The sequence below is a fragment of the Apaloderma vittatum genome, unplaced genomic scaffold, assembly GCF_000703405.1.
Source record: "Apaloderma vittatum isolate BGI_N311 unplaced genomic scaffold, ASM70340v1 scaffold13947, whole genome shotgun sequence".
Taxonomy (NCBI): Eukaryota; Metazoa; Chordata; class Aves; order Trogoniformes; family Trogonidae; genus Apaloderma; species Apaloderma vittatum.
The window spans coordinates 39,779-60,579 of record NW_009726832.1 but is presented as its reverse complement, the minus strand read 5'-3'; the positions used below and the strand labels follow the sequence as shown (position 1 = coordinate 60,579).

The window sequence follows — 20,801 nt, the reverse complement described above, 5'->3', positions numbered from 1 at the left end:
ATCGGAAGAAATGATGAGGAGAGACAGGAAATTTGGGATAGAAGAATGTTGGTAAGACATCTGTTCCTATTTGTGCTTTAGACTCACATGCCCTCTGACCCAAATGGGTGCGTGCTTATCCTTCCAGGTTTCAGATTCCTGTCAGCAAAGGTACAGAAGGATCAGGAATTGTAGAACTAGCCCAAGATTTTTCTATATGGAGAGAATCCAAGCTAAACTTCCAAGGAAACCTCCCTTGTAACTTGGCTACGGGTGCAATTTCCTTTTCTGTTTCTGCACAAAGTTGCTCCTACCATGTTGGATGAACTGGAAAAAGCATGAGTATCATGCATACTGAAGACCCATTTACTCATTTACTCCTTTATTTCTTTGTAATGGCCCCGCATTCTCCTTTTGCCAAACTGTGGGTTCTCTGGGACTTGACCAAACACGATGAAAGGGAGTCAGTAAGGTATATCTGCAACTGCCCTTGCCAAAACTCCTACTGAGGTGGCTCTTCAGACTTGCACTCAGTAAGCTCTGGTTTTTGTTCAGTGAAATCCATGACATTCCAATTAAAATTCAGGAAATGCCTGCCATGGGAAATGATAGAGACCAGGGCGTGCAGGCACAGCTGCATGAGCTTTGCTACCTTTCCCAGTGTCACCTTCCCTCTCTGCCCAGAGTGCCAGTGAGAATGACAAACACATTTGTAATAGCTCCTGGTTTAGTGGTGCAGAAATTGCCTCTCTGCAAGCTGAAAAGAGGTGATCGTATCCTCAAAACTGACTTGCAAAGACTATAATAGGCTTATCTATGAAGCAAATCATGATACTTGACTTGGTTTGTGTAACTGTAGGCAAAAACATTCAGCACACTGTGCTGTTCCCCAGTGGCTGAGGTGCAAACTCCAGTAAAATTTCAAGGCAACTGAGCATGCCTCTCAACACAGTGAGCTTCTCTCTCCAAATCCTCCTAAAATGGAAAGACACTTTTCTGGGTAGGACCTCCCTTTACCTCCATTTCTGCTGTTGAATGCTCCTGCAGATCTGACCTGAGGTCTGCTCTGAAGAACCATTTCTTGGCCCTTAGTGGGATTTTCAGGAAGAAAAGTACAGCAGTCTGTACTGGACACTGTACCTTGTTTTTACAGGTTTTGCTATTATTTCTATGTAATAAAAAATGACGTGGCTGATAAAAAATACTTGGAGATTCTTGATAATGCATAGGTGAAGCTGCTTTTTTTCACAGGCTCCCAATAGCACAGCTACAAAGGCTTCAGACTGACAATGCTAAGGGAAGTTTGTGATGTGCAGCACTCCTAATGACAGTTGTGAAGATGGCTCAGACAACTCAAAAAAGATAAAAAGCCTCCCAAACCCACCAAACCCTTTCCTCCCTCAATTCTGTCTTAACAGCAAACTCCCAGTTTTGTGATATTTCACACCAGGACCTCACAAAGATACCAAAAGCCGTCGCCTTCATGCTTGTGTGTATAATATACATAAAATTCAACACATTTTAACAAGTGCTTAGCAGAGTATCAGCTCAGTCCATTAAGATTTCCTGAGAAAATGTTTCCTCTTTAATTTGAAACACCACTCTCCACATGATGTTATTAAAACCTTAATATTTCTCAATAAAAGTAAAAGGATTCCAAAATGTTTGAATATTGCATTAGTGATGTCTAATTTGCTGCCTGCAATTGAAGCTGCAAAACACTGTAGAGTACACCTTCTTTCCTGACAGGCTCTACATGGAACTGAAAGGAGTTGCCGCTGTTAACAGTGTGATGCTTCAAACCAATGTATGAGTTGCTCTCTTTTTCTAAATTTTCTGTGAGTTCTAAACTGATATGCCTTTGTACCTTCTTATGACATAGCTGAGCAGTGACTCTTAGGGATTCAGACTAGCAGATGCTCACCTTCATCTGGCATAGATAGAATTGATGTGCAGTGGACAGGCAAGTGCCAGAGCCTGGCCCACCTGGAAAAGCACAGAAGGAGGTACAAACTACATCTGAATCTGTGCTCTTCCTCAGAAGTTATCTCTTAGGTTGCAGTGCCAAACAAGTGCTGCAAAACTATTGCTTTCCCTTGGGAACTCATGCTCCACTGTCCCTTTCAGAACAGCAGAACTTGAAGACGAACTGGAAGCGATGTCACGGATATTGAGACACATGTATATGAAGAAAAGGCCATGGTAATCCTGAGACACAAGCTTAAGAATGAGTGGAAGCATGAGGAATGACTTATGCCCTTCACTCTCTCCATTTCTTTTGAATATAACTATAAAAAAAAGTAAGAGAAATCTGTGGAGAATCTCACCAAGGAACATGGAACACACTACACTTCATCTAACAGACAGTAACATTTAAAACATGTTTTGCAGATCCTGCAGTTGCTAGCTTCAGACCCTCTTTTTAACTTAATTTAAATTTTGATTTTGAAGTATCTGTCCAGCTGCTAGCTTCAGACTATTTTTTTAGCTTTGAAGTATCTCTTCCCAGGTCTCTAAGAGTATTCAAGTGTGCTTATTTTTACCTCTTCCAGCAAGAATCCCACCAGTAGTCTCTCCTGCTACAATACAAACAGCTTAGCATATAATTTAAATATACTTATATATTTTCATATCTCATAAATTATGTGATTTTGAGTGTGTTCCAGTCATCTATTTTGTTCCCAACCAAATATCTGCATACTCTTGACAAAAGAGACTTCAGCACTATCTGTTTTGTCTACAAGTTCTAAATTCTCTGCTCAACTGTACCAGTGATACCCAGCTCAAATGAGTACAGTTGCCATCAAGCAAAAACTGATTAATGGCATAGCAATGGGGGGAAAAAAAAAGTCCTTCAAGACCAAATTTCAAATTTTCATAAATACCTGAAGAGACAACAAACTTGCACTGGCTAAAATTCACATGAGGCGGCAGTAGGTGTAGAACACATCTGCCTCTCAACACTTGGCCACTTTTGAATGCAAATCCCAAATAATTTCCACAACTATGTTGAAGTCTCTGTAAGACACACCTTGTCTCACATGCGTAACTTAGTCCAGTAAAATCACCATCATTCAGACTCTTGCTATATTCTCAGAAAAATCTTAAGTTCAATACCAAATACCATATACCCAGGAAATATCCAGCTGAACAAAATCCAAACTTAGTCATCAATGACATCATATCTAATGGATACTTAAGCAGCAAGCTAATGCATACCAGCTGATCCAACCTGGAGACCGCACCCAGACATTCTCCATACTCTTTTTTAAATCACTCTAATGCTGATTGTTGGGTTTGTTTCTGTTTTTAAGAAAGACAAAACAAGCCTTAAGAAAATGTTACTGGGAACATGAAAAGCAAGGGACTGCACTAAACAAAAGTTTAGATGTTTCACTATACCAAAGTTTAAGAAAAACCCCAACATGCACTGAAACCATCAGGACTATATCTGCTAATAAATGCAGATTATATTTCAAATGCAAAGACAAATTCTGCTAATGAGTGGTGGAAAGATGGTACCTTTTCCTAAAAGACTTTCTTGTTTTAAATTTTTTTCCTTAAGGCAAGCAATTCTTTTCTCCATATAAATTCCTGGGAAAACACAATAGAATACTGTCATATGTCAGAGAGCATTTTGTAATCCCACCCCTCTCAAAGAGTGCTGTTGGACAGAGAAATTTTTGGAAATCTGGCCACAGAAAACATTAATTTCATCTATTAATGCTGACTTCTTACAATCCATTTTGGGTGTTCATAGCTACATAGAATAAGTTTGGATGTTTTTCTCTCTTGCCATCTTAACGATATTTTCTCTTTAACTGTCTTAGGCTCTAAGCTATTTGCAGTAGGAATTATTATCACAATATATTTCTATGATTAAGTCACTGTTTCCCCTTTGATCTGCTGAAGGACTCACACCTGAACTTGCTAGAGTGCCATCCTTTACATGCTTCCCCAGTATTGAAAGGAAACACTCTTTGATTGCTTTATTTCCCCACTAAGTCACGTGTATCTGTGGGACATCACTACGGCCTTGGGAGCTCAGAACTTAATAAACATCTCTCAGTTGAAAGCATTCAGGCCATTTTAAGTTTTCCCTTTTGTACAGAAATGCATTTCCAATCCTTAAACTGAAATCTGATGAGGTTATGACATTATTAGCTAGCACTGAAGACAGGTTTGGGGAAAGTCCTGAAGTTTTCCAACATATTTCCAATGGCATCCAAGAGTTTGGGTGTTTTTTAGTTACTCACACTCTTGCTGATTTAACTGAGAAAAAAAGTGGAATAAACACCAAAGAAACACTGAGCGAGAAGCTCAGAAGTGGACTACAAAAGCTTACCAGAACTTGCCAGGAATATTTTGGTCTGTAAATCCATTTGGAAATTGATCCAAAGGTGGATTTCCTCTCATGACGGTCTGATTTCTGACAAGGAAGTCTCCCTGACAGTACTTTGAAATATCTGCTTTGGGTAACAAGCAACAAAAGTATCTGCTGTGCAGTTTTAGATGATACTTTCTGTGAAGCTGGAGGGTGTACTTTGTACTTATTTTTCTGAAAACCAGTTGGGTCATCACAAATTGATGATACTTGAATGGACCAGTCCCTTAGCCCTGCTGTATCTCAAGCGTACTGCTAGGTCAATTACATTAAATGCCTCAGCATTATTCACAGAGCAATCATTTTCAAATACTGTTTGGCTTCTTGCTAATGAAAATAACAGTTAACTAAACACCTGTTCAGAGAGCATTTTAATAAAGTTAAGGAACATACACAATTTTTTGAAAATGCGTAACTTAACATTTGCACTAACCAGGACAGTTACCATATTCTGGTACCTGTAGTCTATACAGATTACAGATTTTATAGTAATTTAGAGAGAGTTTCTTATTTATGTAGATGAGATGATCTGAAATTAATCTTCTCCATGTTTTTACTTCCATGAGGACTTTAAAAATGAAATTTCATTTACAGTCAGCAGCACCTAAGCACAATGGTAACTCAGTGTGATGGTTTATTTAAGATTAACTTTTTAAATTTTTTCTTTCCATAAAACTTGGCAGCAGCTGTGAAATTTTTCTTAGATGTGCATTGTGCCATACATGAATATTGTTACTCCAGGCTAGAAATGAGTAAGCTCTGTATATTGATGGCAAGTACACACAGTAGACTTTCTTCTGAATAATTAAAAAGAACTGAAATTTTTAGTTTCTATACAGACTTGCCTCTTTCAGCTAGAAAGCCCACTACTGAAAGGCTTTAAGTTGCCCAAGGCAAACTTTATTGTACTGTCATTCTGTGAAATTTACCTCCAGCTGCATATTTGCTTCTCCAGCTCTTTCTGTACCTAGGAGGCAAATTAGATCTGCTCATCAAAAGCCATGGAGGAAAATAATATAGACCCATACACAAACCAGTCTTTCTAACATTGAAAACTCTTATTCATGGGGTCAAAGTGGTTAACAAATGAGAAATCGACTTTGAAATTAATGTATAGATTCAACTTTTTCTTTTTTCTCTTTTTAAAAAAAAACACAAAAAAACCCTAAACCCCACCCCAATTTCCAATCCACCTGAAAAATCCAATCACTAAAATGTGATAGAAGCTGTGACCTGGCCCACATACACTGTATTTCAGGGTATGTGATTTCCAGTGATTTAACAAGTAGAACTATCCCACAACTTACACAAAGTTTTCTGCATTTATTCAAAAATTTAGTGGTCATTTTTAACTGATACAGAAATGTTAAAAGGTATTTTAAAAATAATCTGCTGTTATCCGTGAATAAGATACTGTCACAAGAGACTGTTGTCACAGCCAGATAGAAGCAAAGTAATTGTCATGTTTGAATGATTTTTTAAAAGCTCTGTTGTTTAAATTATGTAGCGTTTATTTTTTGTGGGCATGGGCAAAAGAACATGACTTTTAAATGTCATTTGGTGTTGAAAAAGGAGAACAACTGTCTAACCCCAGTGCTATGTTTTTGCACTGAAATAGATTTTTTCTGTATTCCAGTTGCTTATTGACTAAAAATTCAATCAGAGTTCTCTCCAAATAGACTAAATGCAAATACCCTCAGTATTTATAGCTGAACTGCCAGTATATTACGGACTGTTTAGTTATTCTTTGTACATTAAAAAAAAAAAGAGGAAAAGAGCACATTATTTGGAGGAAGAATATTTTATTCTTACTTTATTGCCATGTTTTGCATCCCTTAACTTTCCAGTCCATATTCCTATAAGACTGGAAGCCAATACAACGTTGCTCTTTCCTTCTCAGAAAACAGGAGGTACCTGCAGTTTTCCCATCTACCTGCTTCTGAAGAATAATTGCATCTTCCCCTGGCTACCGGTTAGAACTCCATTTTCCGAGAAAGCTGACAGAGCTTTGAAAATAGGGCAGGCAGGACCTAACTGTAACAAACACTACAGGAATCACTCAAGAGTCAGCATAAAAAATAAATTACTTTCATGACTACATGTCTGTAAAAGCTGTGTTTTCTGCACACCAACTGCCAGTGTGTGCTGATGCCAGCTTTCTACGGAGTCTTTCTGCCAGCCTGCTGAAAATCACATGACTTTTGTTTCTGAAAGTGGAAAACATGTTATGTTGCTGCCTTTGATCCTCATGGGCAAAATATACACTACTTACACTTCCCAGCCATGGCAGGCACGTGGCCTGGCTTAGCCTGTGATAAATCCAAAGCTAAGCAGACACCTCCTCTTTTGTTTTCATTTTCTAGTATTGCTTTCACCACCTTGGAAGTGGCAAAAATAATATCACCCAAGACAAGAAAAACAAGATGGGAGGGAAATACACATTAATGACACAGACCTCATGCAAGTAAAGGAAAGTCCATTTTTAAATCAAGAAAAACTGATTTCAGGCCAGTTTGGAAACCACATCAGATGAACAGTTGCCTTAAACTGGGCAAGGAAAATTCTTCATTTTTTTTTAAAGAGAAAAAAATGTTGTATTGACTCAAGTCTGAGCCCATACAGCATTGAGATGAATCCAAATCCATGATGCATTAGCAAGCAAAAGATTATGATGTCACCACAAATGTTATGAAGTCACTATTTCCAAAATATAAAAGCAGAAAAACGAAATTACAGGAACCAGATGGGCCAAGTTAAGATTCTATACTTTTTTCTGATTTTTCCTTTGAAGAATAATAAGCAAAGCTATCCAATTTGCTATCATAATGCTTGTTTTCTATATTACTTCTTAGTGTGACAGAAAGACTACATAAAATGGAGTGATTACAGGTTTTAAAATAAAGTAACTTATTTGACTGAAATAATTCTATGTGTCTTTTTCATTTTCAGTTTTGTTCATATCAGTAGTGCGCTATTTTCATTTAGTCATACCTCTGGGATTCAACCTTTTGCTTCTATCTTTATAATCCTGGTATAGTCATTATATGGTGAAAGGGGTAGGATGGAGGAGAGGAACAAATATTAGGTGAAGCTGCAGCAGATGGCACAAGGATACAGTCCCTTCCTGGAAAGAGGATTTTGTGGCGAACCATTTCTCCCATAATGCATCCCACAGACCATATATCCACTAGAACAGCAGAGACAGGGAAGTGAAGAAGAAGGAAAAAAAAGCAAAGTTAACTACGACATTTCACTCCTAAAAGAGGGGAAAAAGAGCAGGTTGGTCAGAACAGCACAGTTTGGTTTGTGGTTTTGTTGGCTTTTTTTCATGTCTCATCAGAAGCTAAAATGAATAAGTAAATAAATAAAAGCTGTGTCAGTCAGCTCAACAGTAGTTAGTAATAACGATGGAAAAGCTTAAAATAAACATTTCTGGGAAAGGCCCAGAGCTAGTAAGTAAAGATCAAGTAACAACTGCACAGACCCATGGCATACACTGAGCCAAAACAGTATTTTAATTTTTTTTTAAAAGAAAAAAAGTAAAAGCAAATGAAAACCAAACCCAGACAATGATTATCTGGAATAAATCCTACCTGCAGCCAGACAGTTTCTAGGCTTTGTTCTGCAGTCTCTGTGCAGCAGTGCATGAGAGGTTCCAAAAGGAACTGCTCATACAAGTAAAGGACACATGGAGAAATACGGTCCTTAAGGGTTACTCCTACTTCAGGATCTGCAGCTACATCCTATCCTGAGGCACCTTTCTATATGTATCTGTCTGCAGCAGTCTGGGTAGAACTGGAGTATGAGACCTGTGTGGATTCTGCTTTTTACTGTGTAGGTACTCAAAAAAAAAAGCTAAAACAGGACAAGTACCAAGAAGACTGAGAGCTTTGCTTTTCTTCCTCAACCTGCCTTCAGCTTTTAGATGCAATTACAATTAGCTGCTTGACCTGAGTGTTGGGTATTTTTTTCCTTTTAAGTCTTACAAGAAAAAAGGCTCTGACACAGTATGCAAAGAAGGAAAATACCCGTATTCCATGTCAAGGGGAAAAAAACCTATCAAATGCTTTAAAAGACTACATTGTTTCTCAGCTTTGAATCCTAATTTTTTTAGCCATGTTTGACCTACACAATCAGTTTCTCCTCTTTTTCTTCCCCTTTTTTATCCTTCAAAACCAATCCAGAACAGACCAAAGAAACAAACAAACAACTCATTTCTTGGTACGACAAAATAAAGGTGAAATGTTCCATTTGGGAAAAGGAGGGGACAGGTATCGGGGGCATGGGACAGCAAGAGCATGCCTGAGGCAGTGGCAGAGTTTTCCTCATAGTGACAGTTTTGGGACCTTCCACAGAAGTGCAGCAAACTGGTGATAATTATGCATCTTTAGCCAACCAAGTGCAGAAAGAAAATGAAAGCAGTGAACAGTCCTTATACAGACAGTGCACATAGTAAGAGGGGGGAAAAAAAAGAAAAGAAGGGGAGCTTCAGTAATGTGGCAGTGTAGGCCAGAGCAGGAAAGCAAAGAACAACCCTTTCTGTTGACTTCCTTGGGAGCTGGATCAGAGCCTCCAAGCAGGCTGGCTCCTCAGACAGCCGACCTCATTTCCACATGGTTTGCTTTCTTTCTCTGTTTATTTTCATTTTGTACAAGTAAGACAAAATCATCCATCCTGAGCCAGATTCATTGCCCAGGGAAGTCAAAGGAAGTTTCTATGTTAACTTCATTCGGCATTTGATTAGGACCTTTGGATGTGGCAAACATTCTTAGTACCTTCCCAGCTGTGTACTTCATCACAAAAGTGTGTCTAACTTTTTCTTGGTGCGATTTTAATCATGTGAAAAGCAAGTGCTTTCTCTGTCCTTTCAGGGACAATAACAACAATGGTAATCATCTACTAAATGTCTGGAGAGAAAGAAAATATAAATGCAAAATAATTCATTTCACAATAGAAAGAACTCTGGATGTTGACTAAGGAACCATCTAAAGGGTGCTGAGCCTAGTTAAAATTTCTCAGAAGTAATTGTGCATGCTTAGACTCTGATTAATATCTCTCTATTTTTTAGACTTTCATATTAAAATGTGTACTGCAAATTCATAAACATTACAAATAATTTGTGCAGAGACTTTCTAATTTTGGAAAAGGTTGTGCGAGCATGCCTTTATTCTTGCTTAAGACACGGAATCAGCTCCCAAAATCAGTTTCACTGCTTGTTACAGGATGCAGCTGTCTGTTAGCAAAAGTTCTCCCACAGGCTAGCTAATTTCTTCAATGTAAATTATGCAGAAGACTTAAACAAATTCCCAGTTTTAATGTTTACTGTGCTTGTCATTGAAACTTCTCTTTGCAAACAGAAAAATGGTAGCTTTTAACAGCAGAATTCATATCATAGGGGATTTTTCTCTACTACATGTTTTATTCCCTCCCTTCCTGCCTTGTCTACCTTGCGCTCATATGCATTCTCATTTTTGTTACAAAATGAGAATCACTTATAAAATTTTCCTTTCATGCCTTGCAAAATGTGAATTCTTCCTTACCTGCCTCTTTATAGTGAGCAAGCCCTACCTGCTTTTCACAATCTTTCCAGGGACAAAGAAGTATCCAGATCCCACACAGACTGTTCAGAACAAAATCCTACTTAGATCTAGGGAGATTACATTCAAATTAGATACACAGCTTTTTTCCTCTTCTATCTGACTCTATTTTCTATTAAAACAAGACGGAGAACACAAAACTTTTAGCTAGATCTTGTCCACATGAAATCTGCCAGCAAAACCTGTGACTTTAGTTTATCATAAAGACAGAAATCATTCCTGAAATTCAGATCTAGCTCTGGATTTGAAGAAATTCTGGAAGAGCTAGGATTCCCTATTTCAGCTTGTACTTCTTCCCTCAAACAATTCAAAAACCTAGACTCAAATTTAGAACACATTACTCGTTCGGCAATTCCAGTGGTTCCCATGCTGTGTCACAGTCACAGAAGCCGAGGACATTCTGGTCAGAAAGCAGTAATTGTATTTATTGCACTCAACCGTAATTCAGAACAATTTCTCATTATGCTGCAATCCCACACTGATAAATTCACCAGCACTGCATCCCAGGTACGTTCTGTAGCTGCAGTACACAACAGTGAGAAACTGCTCTAAAATGATCTGCCTTTTAAATTCAAAAGCCATCTTCCATTAACATTTTGTTTTTTTCCTTCTGGTACCTCTTACAATTGTAGAGGCAGATCATTCACCTCAGGTCACACTTTGCTCGCTATGAAATTGCAGCCCTACCGTTCTCCTTGTAGCCCATTCCTAAGATGACCTCTGGTGCTCTGTAGTAACGTGTCACCACATAGGGAGTCATCATGAAGCTAGTGCCTGCAGTCCTGGCCAGTCCAAAATCCAAAATCTTCAACGTGCAGTCAGATTTTACCACAATATTACTTGGTTTTAAATCCTACAAAAGATAGCGAAAAGACACATGACTGTCCTTCATACATAGCTGTGATATGGACCGATATTTTAGGTCAACCTTCAAATATTCTTTTACTGTTCTGACACAATTGCTCTCAGAAATATTTGTAAGTACACAGCAAAACGTCACTAGTGCTTCTGTAGCAAACTCTTCTGGAAGATGTTCAAACCTGGCATACCATGGGACTTTACCTAGATAGCAGGAGCCTACTGGAGTTAAATTAATTTCATTTAACAGTTCAGGAGACTATGATTAGTATTACAGTGCCCTTTTGAGTATTTTTTTCTAAAGCTGTGAGCCTAACGGAGACTTTCCAACTCTACATGCCAAGATACCTTAATGTTGCATTTACAGTAATTCAAGTCATCCCTTGTTCGATGACTATTTGGAAGTCAAATCTATCATCTTTTGCTAAACATCCAAAATGTCAAGAAAGGGAATCTTTGTAATCCATTTTATCTGTCCTTCTTTTCTTCCTCTCATGATGGAAAAGAAACATTTTTTTGATTTGTTTGGGTGTTTTGAGCTGGAAATTCCAAACTAGTAAAAGCACATTTCAATAAAGAAGTAAATTCAGGATATTTTCAATCCATTCAGGATTGCCTCCTGCTCACAGTCATATGCACTCTTCCCTCTATTGTCAACATAATGCTACCTCTGGTATTCGCAGACACCGCCTTGCCAGACATAGCATTCTGAGATGGAGAAGCAAAATGAGAAAGTGCATTTAATGTAGACTTAGCAGTCTTTTCATTTGTTTTAGCATATGTAAATGAAGACAAATGCCAATTCCATATGCCATGACCTCCATGGATCACGATCAGGCAGTACTTGGATGGTGCTACAACATCAATTTGAGGTATCTGAATGTCATACACGGTAGATGTACACAGCTGCATTTGCAGAAGAAATAACATTTATCCACACGTTTCGGAGACGACAATCACTTCAATACTTTCCAGTGTTCATTATCTGGCTATTATTTACTTTTAATATCACATTACCTTTTTGTCTGATTAAGTTCACAAATAATCTCATTCTTAACACAAGGAGGAAGCTACTCTGCTAAGGGGATGAACTGAGATTCAGAGTTTATCATCATTTTACAGGGAGATGGGGCTTTGATTCACAGTAGACAAGAAACTCAAGTAGTTTCTAAAGCCTTCCTGATGATTTCATATGCTGTCTGAAGTTCTAAACCAAGGACTTCTTACCCTGTGAATAATTCCTGCAGAGTGAAGGTGCTTGATACCACAGAGCATTTGGTATAGTAGATAAGACATTCGCTCATGGTCTAGCTCCATCTGAATGACCTGGCACAGATTGGCATCCATTAACTCCATTACCAGGTAACTGAAAGGAAAAGCAAAGCCAGAGTTATAGGTTATTGGTTATTCTCTGCTTGGAAGAGGAAACACAGCATGACCTCAAACAGGTAACAACGCCTTTTCTTGCTTCAAAATTCACTTTACTACACTCTGAGGACTGAAAGTAACACAGCTGAAGACAGGGCCCACTCACAGCAGTACCATTGTGGTGTTTTTTTCTCACTGCACCATCTCACTGCAGAGACAACATTCTTTTAGCATCACAACAAAACAGGTGGACTGCTGGCACTTCCTTGGTGCATTCCCCACGACAGAGACTTTACCCTACATGAGCAAACAGGCCGCACAACAAATGTGCACAAATCAGAAGAGCCACAAGCACCGAATGGCACAACTGCCTGGTCTTTGACCATTATGAGGAATAGCTACCACATGTAGGAATCAGAGAATAGTAGAGATCCCTGAGAGGCTAAAATATGCACCCTTGTGCGAAACGTTTCCAAAAATCCTCCTAAGACCGCATGACTTTGCACAATTCTCATTACAATCAATTGGTCTTGTGCTTCTGATAAATAAACTACACTTTCAGCCTTAGCAAGATTTAACCAAATTGCCTTTAGTAGTAAGTTAATACGTTAAACACTTCAGCTCATTTCTTATGAGACATTTCACAAGCACAGCCAATTCATAACTCTAACATTACATTAAAGCACTCTCAAACCAGCTCTCCATTTCAATGTGAGAATGCCTTGTCTTCTCTCTAGCACTAGCTACCTTGTCTGATTTGCACACGTCTGCAGTGACAACATTATGCAGAAATTCCACATGAAAATACCAAAAGTTGCCTGACTTCAGCCATTGCTATCTGTTACCACTACTGAGAGTAGAGTACAGAACGGAAATACGTTTCCACACAAAGTATACAGAATATGGGAGAGACTGGAAGAAAAAAAGAATACAACTATATAAAACACTGAATATTTAAAATTTAGTTCAAGGCAGGTTTATACTATGCACAGCAGTGCTTGTGCGGTAGGGCAATTGACATTCAGCAGAGATGCTACTTGTTTACACCTGGCACTAGTTCACAAGGCAAGTAATTTTATACAAAGTTGCATCAAAACAAGTATGAAATAAGTAAACACGTCTCCTTTATGGGAAATCATTTCAGAATGAAGTACCACATTTCAAAATCTCACACATGTCAGGGAATAACATAACAACTATTGTTACCCAAGCAAACTAATAACACAAGAGCGGGTCCTGTTAGCTACTCATACCTCTTCCTCAGTGTGTGAAAACAAATGCAAACACAGTAACCCTCTCAAGAAGAGCCACCAGCAGGCTTTGCACACTATTGCAGTGCTTAGAAAACCACATACTTAGCATCTTTTAAGAGTCAAAAGTGTTCTCAATATGAGAATGCAGAGTATCTGTCTACCCATAGTGTAGACTATGCATAATCTCTTTTAGAGAGGATTATAACCTTTGCTGTTTGCTGAGTTATTGTGTTCAGGGTACACTATAATGCCCCAGATGTCTCTAAAACTTTAGTTTAATTACTGCCTGTATTACTTACACATCCTGGAACTCCTCCAGAGATTTCTGTGGTGTGAAGACATTTAATAAACTGATAATCTGAAAAGCAAAGTAAGACAAAAGGATGAAGAAAAGTGATAAACATCAGCAGTTGAACCCATTTTGAAGTGTGTGTTAAAGGAGAAAAATCTGGTTTTTTACTGCTCACGTTATACTAACACTACTCACTCCATGGATCAGTTAAAAGTCGGCAACATTCAAAATAGAATAACACAAATCTCTAAGATTTCTTTTAGGTGCACTTGAAATGTTTTCTGAGAGAAGGATTACTGATGATCAGTGACAAACCAAAATGCTAAGGGTGAGACAGTCCTCTGAATTTTGAAGTTACAGGTTCAAAGTCAGACTTCAGCCCACTCAAGCACAGCAATCCTTGAGCTATGGCTAAAACTTTCTTTCACATGAAGAACACTCACCTGAGGGGACAAATAACCAAGGACCATCTTACTGAAAATAAAGAGAAGAACTTTCTTTGCTCTGACATTGCCTCAATTCCTTTGAGGGTGCATATGGACAGATGCTGACACAAATGCCATCATAAGAGGTACTATTTTTAAGTAGAAGCACTTTAAAATGGTAGATGCATTCTGGGCAAAGACATCTTGCATACTGCAAATCCTTTATTTTTTATTTTTTTTCTTAAATGGGCTAGACTGTTGAAGGGCTCTGGTATGAAACGGCAAGAGGAAAAATGTGACTTTAGGGGTCTGAATTTGTCATGCTTTCCTTCTGCATGGGAAACAGAGGTAGAAGGTATCAGCACAGTTGCCATATAGATAACATCTGAATGTCTCCCCCCCCCCGCCTCCATCACCTCTCTAGGCTTTCTAATAGGAATGGTTCAATATTCATTCTGTCTACTCCACATATTCTGACTGATTGTTGCCTCCATATGGCTGCCTTTATGATCCTCTCCTTGCTTTGCACTTCTCTGTTCAGACAGATTAAAACTCCGATCCAACCAACGTGGTGCTGTTATCAGCTCTTGTGTAGCATTTTTAAGATTATATGTTTAAAATTAATACTGCTCTTTCTGCCCTCTGCTCTTTCCAGCCCATTAAAAATATGAATTGAGAATGCATCTTCTCCTGCCTCAAGGGAGAACTTCTCAGTGATTCCTGCATTTTCAAATGCATTGGTCTGACTGAAGGTGGTTTTCATCAGAGTCAATAGAGAAGAGGCAGGTACGGTCCTGATCAACACAGTGGAAATGTAAGGTTAAGTCAGTGCAAAGAAGTGGGGCAGAGGACATTATAAGTACAAGTCATTGCCATTTTAGGGTCAGGTTTTTTTTTCCCAAATTCACAGGGAAAGAAAAGTGTCGAATCTCACCTTATATCACACTTTTCAAACTCATTTCTGCTTTGCATAAGGAGAAAGTATCATGGCTAGATGAGGCAAGGATCTGAGGCAAGAGTAAATATTCAGCAAACTGAAAAATTCACTCTTAATGACAACGACTGGGCACACAGGTGCACACACCAAGCCACAGCAGCAATTGAGGAACTGTAGGAAAGTTAAATCCTTGGGAGATCCCTTGACAGAGCAATAGGACAATCCTACATACCTCCCTACAAAAAAAGCAAGCTTCTACAGTGTCAGATAGATGGTTACAACTAACATGCAGCCCTGGAACAACTCTTCTGCTGCAGTGTAGGAATATTTTCATTTGTTACAGATACTAAATGTTATACAGTAGGTAGTGAATGTAGGAAGCAGGATACTCTAGAACCTGAGATTGCTGTTTATTTTAACAAGAACGCTGTGATTAGAAGGAATGGCAGAAGGAATGGCACAATGTGTCCAGGCTTCAGAGTCTGGCTCCACAACATTAGCTTGCACACAAATATGTGAGAATAGAAAAGCGCTTTTGGTTCTTAATTTTCCTCAGCAGTTTTGCAGCAACTTTCACACTGATGACCCCTCATCTTGTAAAATCTCTACAATGTTTCTATATAATTAGGTGCCAGATGAAGTCCAGAACAAGGAGTGGTGCTTGGCATGGGTATTCCAACTCAAGAGGCATTGCTTTTGAGTCACAAATCCCAGTGACAAGAGGATGGAACCAGGATTCCAACAACCACTTAAGCATTACTAGATAAAGAATTGATAAACAATGGATAAAGGGTATTCTTCTCTTTCCATTTCTCTCATCCTAAATCTACTAGCAACACCTCCATTTGGCACAGTCTTTAAATAAACATGGAAGATTCTCACACTCTAATGGGGACATATAATGCCAGAAAAACTGTAGCCCTTGAGTGTAATTTGCTTTTCATTTCTTCTGTTTTAAAGAAGTGTCCAATAAAACAATTATCTTTCTGGCAAGTACGTAACCGTTTCTACGGTTACCTACTGAAAACTTACATTTTTATGATTCACACACTTCATGAGGACCAGCTCCCTGTAAGCTCTCTTGGCATGAGTTTGGTTCTGAAATGGTCTGCTGAGCTTCTTAATGGCCACGTTTCTGTCAAGGACGGCATCATATGCAGCACTGTAGTAATTACAAACACAGGGGTTATGCATCTAAGATGACATCCTGCATTTCTCATGGCTAATTCCTGAGCCTCAAGTCTACTATAGCTTTCTTTTTTTCCACAGAGAAAAATGCTGCGACAAAGTAGAAAGTTTCTAGTGAGAAAAAAGAAGATATCAAAAGGAAACATGTATCACCACATCAGCAGAAGACAGTATGCACCACTACTTCTGATCTCCAGTTCCACAGAAAAAAAGTAACTTCAAATAAAAATACAATAAAAACTGGATGACACAAAAAAGTTATTTCATAAAGCAACTCTCTGTGCATTGGATACAGCAGAGGGGCTTCTGCTTTCTCTGTAAAGAATAAGGACACCTCCACTGAGTGGCTCAATGAACTTTCATCTATGAGAAAGTCTGTATTTTCCTTATGTTTCTAACAGAATCAAGTTATTTAATCATTCTTTGCGACTATATCTTCCAAGTCCAATAACGTACCTAGAAACAAAACCATTTCACTAAATTTCTTTACCATTTCCTTCTCATAATGAAAAAAATTGTTACATACACTTAGTTAAAAATTTTGAAAACATGCAGAAGTACAGGCTCTGATTTGCAAAGTGGGTGTTTAAAGTTGGGCTCCTAAAATTCACCTTAATTTTTAAAATATTTTGTACAACCTTCAGTTAATTTTGATAATCTTCATCTCCTATGAAAGCAAACCACTTATTTTGGTGATTCTGACTATACTAATTTTGACTTCTGCATTTCACAAAGCACATCAATTCTTAGAAATGTTCCCAAATGGACAGTCCTCAGACCCTCTTCCTGATTCATCCTTTTACCAAGACTGAGGAAACATATGACACGAATTTTCTGCTACTCCATGAAGAGAAAAGTCTAAGTTAACCGAATCACTAGTTGTTCTAAAAAATTACTTTTTAAAGCATCAAAGTAAAAAACTGAAATCCTGTAATTTTTTCTTATTAATTCCTACTTACTGTAGACATTCATTGACACTTACAGAGCCTTACTGACCAAGTATAGAGCAGAAAGCATGCAAGAATCAAAAGCTTATTCACAAAGACAACAAAATGTACAAGTGTTCTAAATATCAAAAAATTGTTGGCAAGGTATGTCTTGGAAACCACACAAGTGGAGAAGAATAAGAAATATTTCAATTACACTTCTCCTGCATAAATAGCATACCAAATACATCCCACAAGTATGAATAATTTTTTGCTAAAGGTGATGAAGAGGTTTGTGATGAATGCTCTAGTCCACTGTTGACATTTGAGGCAGGATGGTGGGATTTCCCCTGAAAATATGTTCAGAGGGGAAAATAAATTCTCACAACTGCACTTACATGTATTCTGAAACTGTCGAGAAAGTTCCATTTTAACATTTTCATAATGAAACTATTTCAGATCAAAATCTTAATTTACAGGAAAAATACAAAAATAAGTACTGAATCTCCCTAAGTTATCAACACTGTGAAATGCCAAGTAATGAATCTGAGGAGGAATAGCTCCAGGTCCCATTACAGTATTGACGGCTGACAGTCTGGAAAGCAGATTTGCAGAGCAGGACCCTGAGGTCTTGGTGGACAACAAGCTGAATGTAAGCCAGCAATGTGTCATCATGGCAAATAAGAACAGCAGCATCCTGGGTTGCATTTGGAAAGACTATTGCTAGCAAGTCAAAGAAGGTCATCCTTCTGCTCTGCTCACTAAAGTCACATCTGGAGTGCTGGGTCCAGCTCTAGGATGCCCAGTACAAGAAAGATACAGATGTACTGAGAAATTCCACTGATGAGCCAGGAAAATGATTAGGGACTGCAACATCCATCATACAAGGAAAGACTGAGTGAGCTGAGGTTTTCTAGCCTGGAGGAGAGAAGGTTTTGAGGGGATATTACCACCGTTCTTGTGTATCTGCTGGATGGTGGAAAGAAGATGGACCCAGACCCTTCTAGCAGCCTAGACACTGCTTTGAACAGGTGGGTTGGACCAGACACTCTCCAACATCATCCATTCTGTCATTTAGTAACAATTCTTTCTTCTCTTACTCATTAACAAGGTATACAACTTTTATGACTCAGCTAATGTCATCCTAGGCATATGCATAAAAAACGAACCTGGACTCACTAGTTAAAACATAAATGAAGTGGCTCAGGTGATAAGGCTATCAAACACTGAGTCTGATTTGACTTAATTCTGGCCAGAGAAATTCACTTAGCTAAACCTTAGGTTAGGAGAAACAAGATGTGTGATTTATAGCCTAACAGTGTGTAGCAGGAAGCAGACTTCCTGTAGCAACTCAGAACTGTATCTTTCATTTAGTTCAGCCACAAACGGGGCATCATAAAGATCATGACTAACGTGCCTCTTAATTCCATTATGAAAACATTGAGCAAATAAAATGCAAAGCTAAAGGAATTTTAAAACATGATCTTTCAATGCTTAAATGTTTTGTCTCTAATGTTCATGGAGGACTGGAGTCCCTGAGGGACAGGTACTGGGACTGGTGTTTTTTAATATTTTTGTCAGTGACATGGACAGTGGAATGGAGTACACGCTCAGCAAGTCTGCCAATGGCACCAAGCTGTGTAGTGTGGCCGACACGCTGGAGGGAAGGGATGCCATCCAGAGGGACCTTGACAGGCTGGAGAGGTGGGCCCATGTCAACCTCATGAAGTTCAGCAAGGCCAAGTGCAAGGTCTTTTACCTGGGCTGGGGCAACCACAAGCGTACATACAGGCTGGGCAACAAGTGGATTGAGAGCAGCCCTTCAGAGAAGGGTTTGGGGATGCTGGTTGATGAAGTGCTTAACATAAGCCTGCAGTGTGTGCTGCCAGCCCAAAAAATGCATGGCCAGCAGGTCAAGTGATGTGATTCTACCCCTCTACTCTGCTTTTCCAGACCCCACCTGGAGTACTGTGTCCAATTCTGGAGCCTCCAATACAAGAGGGACATGGACCTGTCGAAGTGGGTCCAGAGGAGGGCCACAAGGATGATCAAGGGGGCTGGAGCACCTCTCCTATAAGGACAGGCTGAGGGAGTTGAGTCTGTTCAACCTGGAGAAGAGAAGGCTGCAGGGAGACCTTATAGCAGCCTTTCAGTACCTTAAGAGGGCTACAGGAAAGCTGGGGAGGGACTGCTTACAAGAGCATCTGGTGATAGGACAAGGGGAAATGGTTTTAAACTAGATCAGAGTAGATTTACATTAGGCATTAGTAAGAAGTTCTTTACTGTGACGGTGGTGCGACACTGGAAGGGGTTGCCCAGAGAAGTGGGTACCTCATCCCTGGAAGTGTTCAGAACCAGGCTGGATGGGGCTTTGAACAAGCTGGTGTAGTGTGAGGTGTCCCTACCCATGGCTGGGGGGTTGGAACCTGATGATCTTTAAGGTCCCTTCTAACTCCAGCCATTCTATGATTCTATGATATATTGCAAATATACCTCAGCAGACAAATCTCTCAGCTAATTCATGTTTCTTGATCATTCAGCCTCTTTTAAGAAGAAAATCCTATGCAAGACTCATCTGAGCTATGTAAGAGTTATTTTGAATCATTTCAATAATCTTTTCACTTGTCATATTTTAATCTCATTAGTTATAGCATAAAATCACTGACTAGGAATTAGAAAATGGTAACACCAAAAGTTTCTCTGGGCAACCATTTTATCCAGTTCCTGATCTCCATTTGCTTTTCTGAATTTTCTCTCTCCTTTAAAGCAAGAGATAAAAGCCCATCAATCTAAAATCAGAAAACCGAAGGCTTCTTAAGACTTTTTTTAAAGGCTTCTTAAGACTTTTTTTGAGATCTATTCCCAGTCCTTTACATACCATGAAGAAAAATAAAACAACTAAAGTAATCCTTTGTACAGAGATATTTGCTTTGAGATAAAAGGATCCTGACTGCAGTTCTGTCATTGTCTTCTATCAAATGGAAGGTGTCGAACTACTTCAAGAAGTCAATACGTAAACTCATTGCACTGAGTAAATTAATAGCACTAATGTTTTGTTCTATTCACCAGAGAGAAGCTTTTGTTTACAGACAGCCAACTATGCATTTTACTACAATGAAATTACAGCTATCACATGTAGGTCCTCTCTCTGGTGCTTGCTACACAAAATTCTTACCTTGGAACACCAAGGTTAGTACTGATGATATATCAGCCTTCTTAAGACAAACTTCAGTCACTGGCAGAAGTGTGGCTGTATAAACAGGTGACTCAGGAGAGCAGGACTAAGAGAGAGAGAGTAATAAGTGTCTGCGAACTGCTATGAAAAGGCTGAGAGTGAAAGTAAATTTCAAGATCTCCAATAAGAGACTGGACTTGCATCTAAAAGCCTGTGCTTTTTTTTTTGCATCATAATGCCTCTTGATCAACTATGAATTTATACAGTTGCTCTATTTTTATAACAAATATATAACTCATCCCTGTTCTTGTAATAAAAATTGTTTTACTGCAACGTGAGCTCAGAAAAATCCTCCAAGTTTACTACCATATCTCTGGCAGCTGTACAGGCAGAGAATGCAGTAAATAAGTTCTTTCCCT

At 38.8% G+C, this 20,801-nt stretch overlaps 1 protein-coding gene across 2 annotated transcripts in view; it reads right to left on the bottom strand.

The window, feature by feature from the left end:
• Positions 1 to 20,801, bottom strand: part of MAPK10 (mitogen-activated protein kinase 10) — a 78,461-nt gene that overhangs the window by 28,771 nt on the left and 28,889 nt on the right. Inside the window, exons 3-7 of one of the 2 annotated variants that reach the window (XM_009873446.1) lie at positions 16,126 to 16,255; positions 13,739 to 13,797; positions 12,046 to 12,184; positions 10,648 to 10,813; positions 7,479 to 7,550 (exon numbers count right to left, since the gene is read on the bottom strand). In XM_009873446.1, the coding sequence (XP_009871748.1) occupies positions 7,479 to 7,550; positions 10,648 to 10,813; positions 12,046 to 12,184; positions 13,739 to 13,797; positions 16,126 to 16,255 (566 nt within the window). The remainder of the gene's footprint in view (positions 1 to 7,478; positions 7,551 to 10,647; positions 10,814 to 12,045; positions 12,185 to 13,738; positions 13,798 to 16,125; positions 16,256 to 20,801) is intronic. The other variant, XM_009873447.1, reaches the window with a different exon arrangement.